The 20,201-nt window shown below is 34.7% G+C and overlaps 2 protein-coding genes across 4 annotated transcripts in view; both read right to left on the minus strand.

The window, feature by feature from the left end:
* The window catches only part of LOC127858494 (dolichyl-diphosphooligosaccharide--protein glycosyltransferase subunit 2-like), a 227,138-nt gene that overhangs the window by 39,141 nt on the left and 167,796 nt on the right, over nt 1-20,201 (minus strand). The window lies entirely within an intron of this gene.
* Nucleotides 122-13,005, minus strand: LOC127858502 (uncharacterized). 2 transcript variants are annotated; one of them, XM_052395697.1, is made up of 4 exons: nt 12,847-13,005; nt 2,172-2,236; nt 1,422-1,555; nt 122-459 (listed from the first exon to the last, which is right to left on the minus strand). In XM_052395697.1, the coding sequence occupies exons 1-4, from the start codon at nt 12,911-12,913 to the stop codon at nt 342-344; spliced, it is 384 nt and encodes a 127-aa protein (XP_052251657.1). In that variant the 5' UTR covers nt 12,914-13,005; the 3' UTR covers nt 122-341. The 2 variants fall into 2 exon arrangements, with proteins under 2 accessions (XP_052251657.1, XP_052251658.1); XM_052395698.1 differs by lacking the exon at nt 12,847-13,005 and adding an exon at nt 8,189-8,300.

Below are 20,201 nucleotides of genomic sequence, written 5' to 3' on the forward strand. Positions count from 1 at the left end.
TACAAGATATGTACACGTCAATGATGTTTTAAACTTGAATGACCTTATGTTTATGTAACTGTGTCAACTTAAAGATAAATGCGCCCAGATATTTTAAAAGAAAAAATAAACTTGCAGTCAATTATATCGTACATCTTTTTTATTAGAATTTTAAAACAAATGCATAGTAAGACAGTGTAGTTCAAAAAAGTTGATGGTATTTTCCTCGTTATTTTAATTCTTGACATATTTGGGTTTACAAGTCCTAAAACATTAATACACTCAGTTAATCTTGATATTCGCAAATCATTTTTTCTTGCTTCAATTTGATCGTACAGCGTGTTTTCTGTCTAGCGATCTGACTAGCGGCCGGCTACACCAGCAACGATACCAGCAATCTTTATCACATCTGGCAATCTAATTCGTATCCTCCGCATTCGTATCCACCCTCGTTTGCGCTGTTTCTCAATTGTCCGTTGTCTAGGGTAAACAAAGATGTTCATTAAAATATAAATAACTGACACATAAACAGACTTATTTAACTTGTTGCAGTCAGGTGTGGTAGTTTCTTGTTGAGTTTCTTGTTGGGTTCTCTTTGAGTTATGGTAATAGAGATCGCGTGAAATAACGTGATAGAACGTCCCCACATTATGTAGTCGTTACGGAAAAAAGTTTTGACCTGGTCACTATCGTTCTGATGGTCAAGAATGCGATGAAAACAGGTCAATATTGTTACTCATCAGAGCTCTGATCAACTATTTCCTCTTGTTTAATTTTTTCATATAGTGTTCCTAAATAACAGAAAAGCGTTTATTTATGAGTATTTTCCATACTACATCGTCTGTTGACATTTTTTTCAAAAGAAATTAAACTTCTCTGCAAAGTCAGTTTTAAGGCAATTTATAGTATGCAAATCTTGAAATTGGAATAGCCATTAAGAATGCATTGCTCAACAAGAAACCTATTTTCAAGATGGCAGTTTGACACCATCAACACTATCGAGTATTTATTATTATAGCAAACAATTAACATTTGAAAAAAAACAACGAATATACAGACCAAAGGTTTATAATTATGTTTATAATGATTTATAGTCTTTATTTTAAGATATTTGTGATGTTACAACTTAATGAAAATTACCCACGACTCAACAAGCATAAAAAACTACTACTACTACTACTAATAATAATAATAATAATCATAATTATTATTATTATAACAATTATAATAATCAAAATAGTCATAATCATCATAATTATCATAATAATGGTAAATTATACTAACAATAAAATGACAAATCTCGACAACTGTCGATGATTGGAGATGATGAAACAAACAAAAGTTTCTACATTACAAACTTTATGAACGTCAAAAAGTGGTTGTTCTCATAAATAGCTCGAAAAAGTTCATATTGAAGTTCGAATAAAATGCTGTTTACTTACCCCAAGCCTTTATCATCCTCAACCAAACAGACCGCAATACAATATTCCTTTTCCTCGCCCTCTTTATCAGCACATGCTTTCAAACATTCGTCTTCCTTATCGTCTTCTTCGTCGGCTTTCCCACCGTCCTGTAGCTGTAGAAAAAAGACACGAATTATCAGATCTCCAGGTATGAGGTCCTTTAAAACGTCTAAAATACTAATTAAAATGTTAATAAGTAGCTGCAATGAGCTGAGAGCTTTATCGATCACGACACCCACTTTCGAGTGTGAAATGGAATCGATCACTCTTTGATTGAAAAACTCTACTTAAAGGTTATTATTGACCAATTAATTGCTTTCCAGTTCATATATCATTATTATTTAAAATTTTAAACCTACAAATAATGTGGGTGAAAGTTCATCTTTATCTAAATTTTGAAAGCTGAAAGGATGTGCACACTATTAACACAATCTGACAACTATTACGATATATATATATATATATGTGTGTGTGTGTGTGTGTGTGTGTGTGTGTGTGTGTGTGTGTGCGTGCGTGCGTGCGTGCGTGCGTGCGTGCGTGCGTGCGTGTGTGTGTGTGTGTGTGTGTGTGTGTGTGTGTGTGTGTGTGCGTGCGTGTGTGTGTGTGTGTGTGCGTGCGTGCGTGCGTTCCTGCGTGCGTGCGTGCGTGTGTGTGTGTGTGTGTGTGTATTATATCACTCTACTTCATTAAGCACTCAACCGTGTAGTTTAAAGCCCTATCTCTACTAACCTCGTTCGTTGCACGAGTAGCGGCATCTAAAATCTCTTGGTCAATCTCTTGGTCAGTCTCGTCATCTGTAATGGACAAGAACGTATTCATATGTTTGCTTATCAGTGGTTTAACGTTGTTAGGGTTACCGAGAGGTACGAAATTATGCTCGGAGTGTTAACATTGCTAACAGTGGTTATCGTTGTACCGATTTTACTGAAACAATCCAATAAATTCTCTGTTCTTAAAATAAAGCATTGCCATGTCTGTTTCCTTATTTTCCAAAGTGCGAAAACTTAATTAAATAGATAATTATTAAATAATATTTAACAATTTATGATTCTACGAAAGAAAATAATTTCTAGTGTCAAAATGTGAATAATACACTATTTAAACGTTTTTTCACATAAACAGTGTGTACTAATTGTTTTCTGGCTAATTGCATATTATTTATTTCGCCATGTTTTCTTAGAAGTAGTTATGGCAACAATAATATAAAGTAACTTGTAATCAGCTGATGAGATACGAACGATATTTACGTAAACTGACGACCAATTTACGTAAAGGTCACTGGTATGCATTAATATATCAGGTTACTTTAATTTACAATTTACAATCAGTCCATCAGTATACATGTTCAACACAACACATAGTAACATATATTCAGTCACGAAATGATATCAGTATTGAATTTCACAAGTTGTTCAATAAAGTATCAATTCACGAAAAGATCTTGGATTACAGCATTTATGATCTATTAAAAATATTATAACGATAACATAAAACAACAAAGACGAATAAACAAGAGAGCGAGAAGTCAAGTATAAGTAATAAATTATAAACACTTAATAATTATACTCTTTATACATGTTTCTTTCATTTAAGGTTGTATGTACAACAATGGCTAACGTTCTGTTGGTTTGAATTCTGTTGTAACTTGAATAAGCAGAATGCATTAATTCAATTACCTCAATGATGTTTGGTCTTTTGCAGTAATATTTATTTATATAAAATTTTCTGATATCATCATATAAAGACCAGGGGTGGCGGAATCTCAAAAAACTATACTTGTCCACGGACAACAATTTAGGAAATTTAACTTGTCCGTTGCTGAACTACACTTGTCCGTACAACTTAATGTTTATATAAATTATAAACGCATTTATTGTTATACCTACACATGTACCATTCTAATCAGATAAAATAGTGGCCAGTTTCTTAGAAAACTGATGATGGCACAATCTCTTGCACGACGGTAAAATTACATTCACCTCTGTGTTGGGCCCAGAACGGACTATTGTTATGAAAGCGTCTCATTCATGTCATGATCATTCCAAGCGTTCATCATTGAGGTTACAGTATACTAAACAATCTCTTGCACGACGGTTACATTGCATTAACTGCATTAAAGAAAACCATCTCATACCATGATATCTTATATCAGTCTTAATTAATTATTATAAAATTGATATGTTTTTTTTATGTTAAGAAACCAACATACATAAATACGTCGAAACAATGCCTAACGTCACTCAATAAAAAATATGTACAATTGTTTACATTTGTGAAGTGCGTGGAATGATTACATATGTGTAAATGGGCAATAAAATAGTTCCAAAGAGTTGCATTAAAAGTCACAAGTTTTTGCACGATTTATCGTACATTTAAAAGTCATATTTCTTAATTAAATGCATGCGATCTTAAATATCCACACAAATAAACACTGTATGCGTTTGTTCGGTTTTAGCTATTTGGTAGACAAAATGGCGTGCTGAGCCTTATGCAGAGTTGTATGTGAGAGCAAGGAACGACAACTCTGCGTGGAGATTGATGATGGCAACGGTGTAATCCTCCTGGAAATTGTGCATTTCAAGCGTAATATTGTCAAAACATTTTTTCATCACGTTAAGCGTTTTAACAAAGACTCGTTAAATTAATTACACACAACTGTAAACGTTTTGTTTTATTCTCAAATGAGCATAAGTAAATGTGTAATCCGACAAACACTTCTGAATCTTAATGACAGCCATTTCCATATGCAACGTAACTATCCGGCAATGCTCGAATTTGTATGAAATAACATGAGAAAAAAATGATGCTAGAATTTAGCCAACATTTGGTATGGGAAGGTATAAAACCCGGTACTGTCCGGAAAACCAGGAATTCTTTTAGGTAAAACCCGGAAAAGGCAAAAATGGTTATAAATGCATTATTATTCGTCCGATATGAATTATAATGGTACCGTTGGAAAGAAGAGCCTCCAAAGCTTCTAACGATGTAAACATATTGTATGGCAGGGTCGGGGTCGGTCTGTAAATCGCGGCAAAAGTCGGTCTTCTTTTAGTGTTTTTTTTCGCACGCAAAAAATGCCGAATGGAAACCCCGGAAAAGGTAAAAGTGGTTTAGAGGAAACAGTTTTATTAATTCGATATTAATTATAATGGTACCTTTGTAAAGAGGATCCTGATAAGTGCCTACGAATGATTTTGATTTATATATTATATTGAGGGTAAATAGTATATATGATGGCTTTTGTTGTTGTGAGAGCAATAAGGAAAAGACAGCGGGTGGTTTGACTATTTTCCCTCATTACCTTATTTCTGGACTTAACTTATTATTTTATTAATAACATGCGACGTTGTTTTTGTTTCATTTCATTGTGCCTTAGAAAGTTACAGTTATGTTGCTCTGGTGAACATACAACCATTGAGTGGTTGAACAGTTTAATCAAATTAAGCGTATTCTCTGTTATTGTAGTTTGATTGAAATTGTGATGCAATTAGGTTAATTAGTGTTTTGCTTTTGAAGGTTTTTCTTTTCTTTTGGCAAAGTGTTATGTTTCGGCGCCCTTAAACCGGGTCTAAACCTCAGGCAATGAATTGCTTTGCATTGGCCACGTTAATTTGGTGACCCCAGTGTGTGTCGTGTTTTTTGTCTTGTGTCTAATTAAATTGCAATTGGCCACATGCCTAAAATGACCGGCCTTGTTTTGACGATACAATAATTTCCTGCAGAGGCAACTTGATATTTACGTTATTTATAATTGATATTGGACTCGAATCTGTTAGTTCATCCATAATACACAATTATTAAACAGCGTACATTCATCAGAATAATTCGCTAAACGTAATATGAAGCGATGTATCTTATTAGAATTTTCAAAACCCTATTGTGTGTGTTTCCAAAATAATCGTACATTATGATAGTATGACGATATTTTATACAATCCCGACAGACGCGTTAACTAATTATATTTGCGTAAATTACTTGTATTGCCCTCTTTTCGTTATTATTGAGGAAAACACGGAGCTTCATATCACGTTCGGTTATCTCTAGCGCCACCTCTGGTTGGAGTATTATTTATTGAGTCAACTATACTTCCAAGATGGTACTTGTAACCGATAGTAAAAATGAAGATAAGTAAGTTTATATGTCTTCGACGATATCACAAGTCCTTTAAATGTAACATGTGGAAAACAGCAATTAAGTTTAAAGAAACCTCAGCTAATGTAGTTTACGTCATGCACAACACGTGTAAAACATTGCCTATATTACCGGGGTCTTTGTGCCGATGTCGTTTGAACAGATAACGAACAAAACAACCTGTAATGATGGTTTAATGTACAATGAACACGATTTGATGTGAATAAAAGATAATATATCCCTTTTCCGTATATACAAGAGAAATTGAGAAAAATAAGTTTCAGTCTCGTGAAAATGTGACATTTTATGTCGTGGGGACAAAGCAGGATGAAGATCCTTATCGCGCATGCATACCACCGCTTTAGTTTTACATGAAATTGGTGGGGTTATCACAGGGGAGGGGCGGAGGCGGGCACAAATCTTGACCAAAGCGTGACCAAACGATCGTTATTTGGGCATTCATAACGTTGAATATAAGTGACACGAGTGTGGTGCTTTATGAAAATTTCGTTTTGGGGGACTCAAAAATGTATTTGAAAATCTTAACAAGTATTATCAAAGTACGGAATCCGGATAGTGCCATTAATAATTTCGTCCTCCTTTCATTACGGGCGATAGAAAAAGTAATATCAAGAAACATGATGGTTATTATGACGTTTCTATGGTGTTTATTTTTTTTCAAGAACAAATATGTGTCACTATGAGTTGTGTATTGGCTGCAGCGAATCTACCGTGCATCTCATTTCTGGAGAAGATCCTATCAGCAGCTAGGCCAGTGTTGACCAATTCACAATGAATTAACTAATAAGGATCTTGTGTATTCATTTTTGATACAGTGTTTTCATGGCTCAAATCTCATTATTGCTGGTATGACACACCGTACTTTGTACGACTAAATAATGCAAATGAAAATAAGTCCAGAAACAGAAACTTAAGTGAAATGGCGAGTTGATACGGATTAAACTGTATATAGTTCAATATAAGTATTTACAAATGTACACAATCGATCTTAAAAAAAACATGTTTTTTTTTAAATTCCGTAGTATTGTTCTGATATTCTAGATGTGTTTAGAAGATCATCATATTTGCCAAACATTTACAGGGATATTTTTATGAAAAATAGAATAACATTATCACATACAAGCGGGGTTTTAAATTGCCTCGATCAAAATAACATTCTCAACCTTATTCAACATATAAATTATTGTGTTCTTTATTAATTAGGAAACATACATGCATTCCTAAATGAAAACTTTATTTTTAATATACATTCTGTTTTTGACGGTAATAGCAGTTTTACTGAGACAGTGAATTGTTAGCATGAATTAGCTTTACACATAAGTATATAGCCTCTGTATGGGGGAATTAGGTAGAGTCCGACAGATTCCTGTACAATTGAGGTTAATAGAGGCAAATATTACATGGGCCAGAACTTCCTAAATAATAGGCAATATATAACTTCCGGCATTAACGTACAACTGCATGTCGCCCTGAAGAATGTCCATGAGTATAAATGAAAATCCATTGAAATTATAAGAGGAGATGCGTTCACAAGAAATTATTCTTATACTAAGTATATTGAAAAAATAATCCAAGGGTCATTATTTCAGTTTAACGGTAAGCGATATTTAAATTTCCGAATAAAAGACGGGAGAGCTAATGTCCGCCCCTATGAACTTGACGGGAGGGTTTTTATCCGGATGCCTTATATCCCTATTATATGCATGTTAAGTGATAATGTCGAAAGAAAAGCGTGTTGCGCGAAAATCGACTTTAAATACTCCCAACTAAATTTTAGGGTCGGCAAAAAAAAAAGCGTAGGGTCGGGTTACCGGAAACAATTTTACGCTTTAAAACTGTACCTTTAAAACAGAAAATGTCATAATTTGGAAGGGGAAATCAAACAACTTATACCAACCTACAGCGCACATCTGATATTGAAAAAATACTTTTGCATATTTTAGGAACGTCATTAATTTTCCTTCACAACGATATTATTTTAATTCAAGTCGGTAGAAAATATTGCTTTTATAATTACTTTTATCTTTTCCGAATTTTACGCAAAACATAATAAGGCATTAGAAATCATAAAACTTTACCAACTTTGGACGCTAACAAGAGTGCTTATTTGATATTGTAAAACATTATTGTTGCATGTTTTACAAACCTTAGAGGGCCTCTCTACTAGGATACCATTATAATTAATATGGAAAAAATAATATAGCTTTTATAATCACTTCCTTAAATGTCGGTATATCTGTTTTTGTAATATATATTGTGAAATGCGCATTTTTCAGCTGATTCGTTTGATATAATTATCATGACGCTATGTTAAAAAATTAAAATTTTATTAAGAAAACATGTACATCACATGCGCAATTTTCTGGATGGACGGACTTTTTGACGTTACGTCATAGCATATTTTGATAATAACATGAATATAATATTGACACATCATTTAAATGTTATTAACCTATACAATTACAACTATTAATGTAACACTTGATCAATATCAAATTTCGTAGTTTGCATGGTTTGTTTTTGAATACACGTTTAAAAACAACAAATAAAATAAGTTGTAAATAAAATAAGTTTTACACAACACAAACACATACCATATCTCCAGGTTAATTTCAAAACTGTGTTGACTGCCATTACTACGAAAGTACAAGTTTTTAAATGAAATAACGAAATAAATCCTTAACTTCTTCCATTCAGCTTTTGTTTTGACATTTTTATTATCTTATATTTATTCAAACCAAGTTATACACGAACAGACTATTTCATAATTTGTCTTTAAATACTACTTGTATGTATACGCTGCCCTGTATCTTTTTGAGCAACAGTATTTAAAAGTATTTTATTAAAATAATAGACTTGCAAAACCAGCATAGTTGTTGATAACCTGTCATCAGGCAAACGGAGTTCACATTTTGCAAATGCATTTTGTGTTTTGACCTTTTTGGTCAGTCATCCTGGTTATTCACAATATCATGAGGCGTTTATGACACAAAGGTTGCATTATATCAAACCATTCAGAACAGTAGTATTATGTTATAACGTATTGGGTTGTTGGTTACATGGTTAACACGTACTACAGTATTTTTAAAATGGTATCAACGCTATTGATAAGAAATGAAGCATTAGGAAGACTAGCAAGCACTGATTAACAAAGTATAAAAATGAAGTGTCTTGAAACATTACACGTGTTTATATTTGCGTACACAACCGGATTTATAAGCGGGATATTGTGAGTAAAACGCCGAAATATATTGCTGACATAATTATTTTGTTTACCAAATATCTTCGCTCAATATTTACGCGATTGTTTTCGGATTGGCCAAACGCGTCCAATTGTGTCGTATCATATGATCAATTGTTCAAGTTATCTTCTTTGTGAGGGAAAACTATTTTTTTTCCTGTTTACGTGTTATTTGGTGTTTTATCTCAACATAATCTTCCGGTCTTTACATCCATGTCAGTTGGATTTGAATGAATTTTCTTCCTGTCCAATTGTGTCGTTTCATATGATCAATTGTTCAAGTTTTCTTCTTTGTCAGGGAAAACTATTTTTTCCTGTTTACGTCTTATTTGGTTTTTTATCTCAACATAATATTCCGGTCTTTACATCCATGTCAGTTGAATTTGAATGAATTTTCTTCCTGTCTTTTTTAGTTTCGGGTTTGAATTATAAAATTGGAACACCAATCAAGCACACGCGAGTAAGTTGTACTTCAGGAAGTAGTGTGATTTTGCTTTAAATGTATAATATTGCTTCATAAGCTGACCTGAAAATACGTCATGATTTTATAAGTCAGTCGTAATTGTATGTAGTGAGTTCTACCATTCAACTCGGTTAAAACCACAGCGGTGTTTTAAAACAGTATTTCAATATATAATTTTCATTTTTGCAGATGAAATAAGCCAGGAAATGTAATGTTCAAATTATACATTATATATATGTTTTTATACATAATGACTATTTTACCGTCTTTGTTCATCTTTAATATAAATTGTAGTTGATTCAAACGGAACACTTCACCCAATCAACGGAACTGTACGTAATCCAACTCGGCTTTCGGCTTTTCACGTCACAACGTCCCGACGTTTGTGAGTCTAGAAATTTAGTTAGGTAGGAGCGATGTGACACACTCTGGGTTTTCCGGACATTTCCGGGTTTTATACCTCCCCTTTGGTATTAATAATGCATTTTAAAATTTAAGACGAACGTTCAACATTTAGGTACGGAATGAACGAGTAAACCAGTCTGTACACTGCCTATTAAACAGACGGGCCGAATGATGAAAATGCGGCATGCTAGCCTCCTGGTCTCTTATCATGCTTATAGAATAAGCGAGACCACTGTGCAGGAGAGTGCCCATATTTTAGCTTGATTGCTCCGCAAATAGCACTGACAATGTTATCGAGTGTCAACATCCGGTTTTGTAAAATTTAATAACGGCTTTAATACAACCTTTTTTTGTATTTCTCAACCCGACTGGTTGTCCACGGTCAACTTAATTGAAAAAAATTTGTTGCCCGGACAAGCAAATGTACGACTCGGGCAACTCGGACATTTGATTTCGCCACCCCTGTAAGACCATTCTAATAAAAATGATATTCATCCTGTCAGACATTTTACTTCTTGAAAAGGTAAAGATTAAGATTTATGCTATCTACCTGATTAAGTTTCTAATCTATGAGATGAAACCTTTAATCTACAAAGATCAAATCTTAAAGTAATATTATGGGCATTTTTCACTGTTGAATTGAGCTGAAAAGAATTAACAGGTCAAAAGAGTAGTTAAAATGTGGTAACTGACCAATTAGCTGAAAATCATCTTGATACCAGTTGTTTAAAAATATATATATTATATTCGATATTTTTCATGACTGTACAGTCCTCTTATTCGAGCAGAACTGTCTTTTTATTAGGATCGGAGTTAGTGTTCGTGTGTCGTATGAACGAATCTGCACTTAAACTAAATTTAGATTCACATCGTACATCGAATGATTTTTGTCGTCAGTTGTCAAAACGAAAGTACGGTTGATATTCAAATGCATTATTTTCTCTTTCCTGGATATAATTGTTTTAGTATGTTGATGCTGCATTAACAAATATAAGTGTATATGTAGTGAAAACACCAAAAATAAACAACGGTTGCGATAGACACCTATAACCATAGCATATACTGTTAGATGCGCATAATATCACTTTAACTTATTTATACTGACATGTTTAAAGTAAAGTTTCACTTCATCTTTACAAAACTGATTGTTACTTATTGCTCTTAACGAATTATAATGTTCTGACATCCAATTTTGGATAAATGCATATTTTAGCTAGACTTTACCAAAAATAAAAAAAAACACACTTTTCACCGCCTACACCTTGCTTTGGCCATGCATAATATACACTAAACCTGCAAAAATGTGTGTTTGGTTTATTTTTTGAAACTCACACATGTGAATATAAATGCAGTTAACATTATTGTAATCTTCTAACTAAATACATGTTAAGCCAATTCCGTATTACATTAATGCCTATTTTAGTTGTCAAGGAGTGTTTTGCAAGTTCCATATATACACCATAAGTATGTTTGAATTAAGTAGTAGTTTTTTTGTTTTGAAAAAAAAAGTGGACTCTTTAAATTGCTACTGACTAATTTAAGCACAAGATTTTTACCTATAATTTAAAATTGGTAAAAAAGCTGAACAAACCACTCTGATTTGGTATGTATTGCAATCGCTGGATAATTTACTAAAATATGTTAAGCTTTAAAACAGCCTTCGAGGATTGGCCTGCAAGTGTTTCAAAGTTATTTTCATAAGATAATCCTGTATTGAATATGATTTCTATAATGAAAATGATTTAATAATTTCTTATGCTTGGTATTTGTACGAAAATGTAATATCACTCCTTCGCTGTCCCCTCTTTAAAAAAAGCTATAACATTTGTTTTATTTGTGTTAACACATACTTTCCATATATAAACATATTCCTCCAACAAATACAAAACATTGATTAGTATAATAATAGTATAATTTATAATTTATAAAAAATTCTGTGAATCTCATTCTCATGCCTTTTTGGATTAGAATTAACAGTTTCTTAATGCTCGCTAGTCTGCTACGGTAGACAACATTAATATGAAAAACTAAACACAGCCCCTAAGAAAACAACACATATCAATTGTTTATTGAAACACAATCTTTACACAGCGTTCAACAATCCGAATAGGAAAACCAATGTTCCAGTTAATATAGCTAAGTGATCGTCCGAATAATTGCTAACCTTTGTTACAGGGACAACATTTTAAATCCTGCTTCCATTCTGAATATAAGGTCCATGTAGTTTGTTTTATTTGTCAGTTGTTCAACACTAGAGATAACACTAGCACATACAATATTATATTTATATCAACATTGTACTTATTTATAAACAGTGTACACGTATGTTGTTATTATTATATTAAAGTCAGAACACTCTCTCATTCATTGCTAATAAATGAATCTCCGGGACAGTTGAATATGCGCGATAGATTTTGTTTATTCTCGTTTTCAAAGATTTTACAAACTTCACAAACAATACAGTCAATTTCAATATAACCATGTTATCATGAAAACTGTGTGTTCTTTTAGCAATAATAACCGATGATATCTTGGTAAAGAATACTAAATGTTGTTTGGCGATGCACTTTTCCGAATAGCTTAATTTACACAACATGCTGCACAGAGACGTGTTTCATTTAACCCATTTATGCCTAGTGGACTCTCCCATCTTTCTAAATTGGATCAATTTATTTCCAAAATTAGGGATGTCTAGTACATTTATTTTTATATTTAGAATATTTGTTACAGAAATTCCTTTAAACAAACAGCGCAGACCCTGATGAGACGCCGCATCATACGGCGTCTCATCTGGATCTACGCTGTTTGCCAAGGCCTTTTTTGTTGACGCTATGCATAAATGGATTAAACTACATACACAGCTCTGGTTAATATTAATTTATTAATATGTGTAAACATAACTCAAACTTCTCAAATAAAATTGATAAAATGTGTTTACAAATTCACACATATATAATGGCTCAAAGTAAATATTTTTGATATATGGGGAGTATGTCGCTTTTATATTTCTATTAATAATGTCGAAATGTCCCTATGCAAATCAACTACAAAAATTAACTTGTGTATTGATCATGCCCTATATCCTTTTGCACAATATATGTATAATTAGTTAATTAACAAAAAAGACAAACAAAGGCACATACCTGTTGGTAAGGCCAAGGATGACCAGACCAGCAACACTGTCAAAGATCCTAGGAGGAGTAGCTTCATCTTTAGATTGAAACGTCACCAATACGGATTGCATTTACCTTGCAACAAGGGGTATTTTATACTAATCTGGCAAACAAAAAAGGAACAAGTACGAGCCAGTAATTGACGAGCACGTTATTTCGTATACTTCAGACACTGGTACATATTTTGATTACGCCTTATTCTAATCCAATCGTTGTATTGGGATGCGGATTCGGGATGGTGATTTGCAAAAGCTACTGAATCACGTTACCAAAGGTCAATGACTAACATGTTGTTTTGCATACTTCAGAGTCTTGTACAGATCTTGATTACGTCGAAATATTTTTTCAATATTAAAAAGGAATCAGGTTTCGAGTGTTTTGAAACTTTTGTAACCAATTACGATTTGCTATTATCAAAAAGGAAGTTTTAGTGGTATAGATGTAAGGAGATATTTTGCCGAAAATAACAGCCGTTGCATCTCGATACACGGTATGAGCTCGATGTTGTAGATGACTGCTCAATGTACCGACATATTTCAACAAAATCAACATACATTAACACGAAATAAACGTATCATGAATGACTGATTTTTACTATTTATATCACGAATTAATTTACTTGAACAATTTTTAGAATAAAGCAATATGATCAACACAGAGTAAGTAGAAAATGTATATTTTCTACATTTAAACCGAAGGTTAGTGGGTACAGCTGGTATGAAAATGTAAAAATAACAGTATTTGCAACGGATGTGGCATTGAATTTTACCTGCTCATGGTTCGCTGGTATAACCGTTGCATACAATATAGAATCCAATTTCGCTGAACATGAATATTATAAAAGCACCGGTGGACTTTCATATGACTTTGTATGGGACCTAACGTTTCGACAGGAAGGGCGCTTATGTGCAGTTTGAAGCTGTGTTATCCATATAAGCCCGCAGTATAGTCACGAGTCTTACTCCCATAATTTGTATACTGCCTTTGAAAGCCTGTGTTTGACTGTTGTGTGTTGTTCTATGTCTCGGAATCCTTGTTTTAGATAAAATGTAAGGTTCAAGGTCCGTTTCATACCCGTAGCCAGAGAGGGGGGGGGGGCGTTGGGTGCGTTCGCACCCAATCTTTTTTGACGAGTAAAATAAAATTATACTATAAGTTGCAACCAACTTTATTTGACGCCAAAACGGTTATTAATTTTTTCCAGGAACACAGTTAGTCTTCGTATTTAAGCGTTAAAATGATATTGTATTCAATATGCAACCGACAGGTCACTACATAATTAATTTCTCGATTAAGTCATTCCCCAGATAGCGCGTGATTTTTATTTACAATTTTTAACCGTAGAATTGTTGAAATCAACAGAAGTATTGACAGCAAAATTTGAGAAGATCTTGGAAGCCGGTCCCCGCAAAATGGAATTGGAATCTTTGTTATAAATGGATATTTGTTTTCTGTATAATGCATAATTATTAACCTGGCACTCTAATCCGTAAAAAATCGATACTTATTTATAGATATTTGAAACTAAATGATTGTTTTGTAACTTTTGTCATCGTTATTAATGTCTGTTAAAGCCATAACTTTAATAGATATCATAACAAAATGATGAAGCCACGACTTATAACAATTACACATTGTGCACAGCATTTTCGACAGACTGCGTTGTCTTTTTGTTATATCCCCGTACAACCATTTTCGGATCCCCTAAATGGTTTTCCAGCAACAAAAATATCAGCTATGATCAAGACAGGCTAATTTTGTTGTTGAATGACAAGAAAACACATCATTTATACAAAGCAATGTAGCTTTTTTGTAGTTTACCAACACTTAATGGCATCTGTTCTGCTCCACAAACATAACTTTCCACAATGTTTAAATTATGTCAAACTTGACACTAGGAATGTGCTACTCTCAAACAGTTGTTATAATGAATTTAAAACGTTATAACATATGATCAGGTGGACGTTAACGTGTAATGTTCATCAACTGTGACGGATATTGAGCATATAATTGGCAAATAAGTACATCTCTTTTCTTCGAAGTCCTGGTATACATTGTTAAGGACTTTGAGACCATAGGGCAAGTAGTTTGTGGTTATAGGGTCTTAATGAAGCCTTAAGTGGTATATTTTTCTGAAATTCGTTAAGAAAAAGATAAATAGTTTAATTTTTTTTTAAAGTAACCAGTCATACCATTTTGATTTCTTTTTAGGATTGATGCAGATTAGAGAAGACCAAGTTTTGCTAATCAGTGTTTGTTGTAAAATACACTATAAGCACGCTTAGAGCAATGCTAACCCTCTGGTACTATCCATAGTAGCAGACAAACCATTGCTTTGAAAAACAAGTCAAATATTTGTATTTAATTTGCTCGGTTTATGAATGGTAGAATGTTGGAATGGTGAAACACACCAATTTTATCAAGATTCAAAGATTCCAATAAATAATGCTATTTTATACCGTTCTTATTTGATTTAACATTCTATAAATTTGTTGTTGCATATGTAAACAAAGTGTGTGCGCGCATACTAGTGTCGCGATAAACACCGTATAAAATGATGTATATCCGTGACTGATCAAAAAAGCTGGTTATTGAAAAACGTGGTGGGGAATACATGTATGTTGTATCATATTCATGTCGATCAGTCACTGAGTATGGTCAATGAAAGTGAAAATTCATATACAAATGCTCTATAACTTCAGTCTCTAAATACAGTTAAAAAGTGACCAATGCAGTAGTTTACGTTTCATTTTCAAAATTTTCTAGGTGGAGGACCTCCAAAGCCCTCGATTGCAGGAGGGGTACATCCCCTCCCGCACATACCCCCTTCGCCACTTCGTTGCTCAATAACAATCGTCGATGGCACAAATTCGCACCCCCTTTTTCAAAACCCTGGTTACGGGCCTGCGTTTTATGGTAAAGGTTAATACGAGAGTAACGTTATTATTAAATAATGATATAACGACATATATACAGTGCATAAAATGAGTTATAGAATGCTAACATTATTTCATCCACATTTGAACTAAGTATCTAACACAAAATCTTGTAATAAGCTTCCAGCAGAAAACCACAAGAACAGAAAACTAAATCTTAATTGTTTACGTTTTGACAATTGCAAAAAATCATAACATTAACATGCAGCATAACGATATTCGAATGCCCAGAATCACCGACCTGAATCATCGAGAGATGATTTAGCTCAACCTCCGCACAGAGATTTGACGGGAACCAGCATAGCTGATTCAAATTTGTATGTGAGTGCAAGGAACGACAACTCTGCATGGAGATTGGATTCAGCTCTGAGGTAACGATCTGAAAAGAATGGAGGTAGATAACAGCAATGTCGAATTTTTTTTTCGTAAAACAGGTAACACATAGAGCTGATCCACCACATTTACCGAGAAATTTACACGCGTTTATTGTCTTCCATTACACATAATCTTGAAGGGGCCTTTTCACAATTTGGTAAATTGACAAAATAAAAAAAGCTAGTTCAGATTCGCATATTTTTGTTATAGTCATGATATTTGTGAGGAAACAGTCATTGTGTACACACCGGTCTTAGTGAGAATAACGTAGTGACGTCACCATATATGTATAGAATGGGAAACAGTAATACTGAACATTTACCATGCTCTAAAATAGCCATTACATGCATCTTTTGACAATTTTAAAACCTGAAAATTATAAAGCTTTGCAACGCGAAACGATTGAATAATTTGGATAGTTCTGTTGTAGTTTTATTTTGTGAAACTACGATGATTGCTTCTATAAAGTATAAAATACATACAACATTGTATGAGCACTGATGGCCGATTGGTCTTAGTGGAAGACTTTTACTCCAGGATTCCAGGGGTCAGTGGTTCGAGCTTTGTTGAGGGTTACTATTTTTCTTTTTTAAATTTTATTCTTGATTTTTTACTGGAGCTTTTACATTTATCAATAAAAAGGTTGCACACAATGAGATAACCATTGAAATTAAACAATTTAAAATTATTATAAACTTATAGGTTTTATGTTGATTGATTTAAGTTGTGGTTTTAAAGTTTCGATCTTGTTTAAATGGATGTTAATACATGGTAACTTCATTGTCGTGATTTCATACGTAACAAGCATGATTTAACCAGAAAAGTTTATTTATTGTTGCTAAACATCGCATCACCATATACATCTGTGTGTTATATATTATTTGTAGATGACTGCATACAGACACCTCAACAGTTGAGAATTTTGTTTATGGTTCATTACTCAAGCCACGGGTCGATTCGCCTTGCCTTAGGACTGCTAAGTTTAATAGTGCAGACAAATACAAAGCTGCAAAGATGTGTCACTGTTCTGAGTCTGGACGATGACCTTGACTCAGAGGTGAAGTTGGAGACGAAAAAGAAGGAAAACCGGCTCCAGGCGGTCGACATGATGACGTTTAAGAACTTTGTGAGGATCTATAACCAGACTGAACACTATATGGTGGATTCTGTACCTCCAGCGCTAAGAGGTGACATCACTATACCATGTCCGCTGCAGTGCAAACATTTGACAGAACACAACTTCGTGGACAATATAATGTGGTTCAGCAGTGGTGGGACCAAGTCTGTGGTGCACACTGACTCTGTGGACAACATCAACTGTCTGTACCGAGGAGAAAAAACACTCTACTTTGTAGACCCATCTGTACATCAACATGATGTGCACATTGACCATCCTGATGGTACCTACTCAGGAATGGACGTTGATGCAGTGGATTACACCAAATACCCGGGCATGGTCAAGGTGGAATTCTACCATGTGAACGTCAGTGCAGGGGACTGCATTTATATACCTTATCTTTGGGTCCATCAGGTACGCTCATATGGCAGCAACCTTGCTGTAAACGTCTGGTGGCAACGACATGCAAAGGATGATCTCGATTACAGCGCGTGCAACCGCCAGTGTAACACAGAGTACACCATGGCCCAGGCAAAGTTTATGGGACTAAAAACGATCCAACAGGACCCAATCGAAGTCAGGGATGATTTTATGACATATATCTCTAATGATACAAACTTTGAAGGGTTCAAACAGATTTTATTTGGGGATGATTATGACAAGATTGTAAATGACACAACATATGTGAGGGACTTCACAGAGATGTTTGAGATGCTTGATGCAGACAAAGACGGGCTGCTAAGTTTTACGGATTTAAAGACCTTGGATAATGAGGCCTGGAGAACTGTTGGAGAGCTGCTGCAACTGCTGATGGAGGACATGGAGGAAGACTTTGAGGCCAGAAACATTGACATTGACCCTGACATTGACCCCGATCATGGGGCTGCAGGGGACTCTGATGAGATGGATTTGCATGACGAACTATAGATGCTCTGGAGATGCCTTCTGTTCTTTAGTCTTGATATGAGTCTCGTACTGGGAAAACAGGCTTGATGCATATGTTTTATTTGCAAGAAAAATCTCTATTTCGTCCGAATTCTATGTCAGTTATAACTTATATAATGGATTTACGACAATGGTTTACGACAATCAATTTCCGGATTTGGGGTTACAAGCCACCAAGAAAACAGTTAAGTGACTGGCAGCGTTTTCGCTACATTACCCACGCCTCCGGGAACATGCGTCCCGCATGTATTTAAACACACTGGTTTTGACTTTCCTAGCCATTTAGGAAGTCTTTTTCGGGCATATCTATCGGTTTGTTTTTATGCCGTCGGTGTGTGACAAATTTGTCCTGCCCCATAGCCGCCCCTACTGGTGTCTCGTTATGGTTGCCGGTTTCTATGATCCTTGAAACATCTGGCCGTCCATGTGGAATGCCTGTGTTACGAACAGGATTTATGTAAACAAGTTATTATACTGCGCCCTGGTACGATTTATTTCTTCCTTTAGTACCGCAAGCTTCTTTTCCAATTCCAACTGCGTACTTTCTTCCTTGATCGCAACCGATTTACCCAATCGTTCCGCAACCGATTCCCGCATCAACTCCTGTTTTTCTTGGCCTTGTGCCATTGTCTGTTGTGGGTAAGAGCGTTTCTATTAAAACACGTCTTGGGCCCCACGTTGGGCGCAAAATTTTGTAACGATCCGTCCCTTATATATATACAACAACGGCTAGCTCACCGGACGAATCGTACAGAATGGTTATAATGAATTTTCCTCGTGGCTACCTTGCCAAGTTGATTGGAGACAAACACAAATAACAACGATAATTACACGATACTACACTACTATAAACAGAACAAATATAATCAAAACCTATCTCCCCAAACTACTACCCTGACTTCTCTCTGATAAATTTCGACCAGGAACCCTCAAGTTCGAATCTTTTACCATGAAACTGTTAGTATGAACTCACATTATACACAAAAATGATGGGCATTTAAACCTTTATCTCAAACATCATACACAAAACCACACACACTAAACCTTATGTACTAAACGCCATGCATGAAACCCTATGCATGAAACACCATGCATGAAACCATAGGCATCAAACCCTATGCACTAAACCTTATGCATGAAACCCTATGCACGAAACACCATGCATGAAACCATAGGTATCAAACCCTATGCACGAAACGCCATGCATGAAACCCTATGCATGAAACCCTATGCATGAAACACCATGCATGAAACCATAGGTATCAAACCCTATGCACGAAACACCATGCATGAAACCCTATGCATGAAACCCTATGCATGAAACACCATGCATGAAACCATAGGTATCAAACCCTATGCACGAAACGCCATGCATGAAACCCTATGCATGAAACTCTATGCATGAAACGAGGGCAAAAGACAGGTTCCTTAATTTCACATACTGACTGAAAAGACTTCTAATAATGTAGTTCTTGTTAAGACGGTGTCTCAATGACCCAAGTCCTACTACCGAACCACGGGTTTGAAGCCCAGGCTCTCCTAAATGCTGCACGTATCGCAATGATCCGTACAGACACTATAACCAGGATTCCCTTTGTATCAGCCAATAATGTTAAAATAATTCCCCTTCTTTCCGTAATGTGTGTTTTAGTGTATATGTAGTCTTCACGATGTTAACCAAGCGTCAGCTACGTTCAGAGAGAGAGAAATAACTGTCGACCCGCGCTTATATACCCCGAGAATTACTGGGCGATTCCATTATGCGGGTCAAGTCTATTTATACTGGACAGGGAGATCAACTTTCTGGTTGCTAATTGTGTAATTTAATCAACATTCCCTATGTATAAACGTCGATTGGCATGTGAATTACTGTTACAATCAATCTAGACATATTTTGAAAAGAATTTTATATAATTAAATAGCATTTCTAGTATTTTATTTGTCCTAGATCT

This window comes from Dreissena polymorpha, chromosome 14 (genome assembly GCF_020536995.1).
Source record: "Dreissena polymorpha isolate Duluth1 chromosome 14, UMN_Dpol_1.0, whole genome shotgun sequence".
Taxonomy (NCBI): Eukaryota; Metazoa; Mollusca; class Bivalvia; order Myida; family Dreissenidae; genus Dreissena; species Dreissena polymorpha.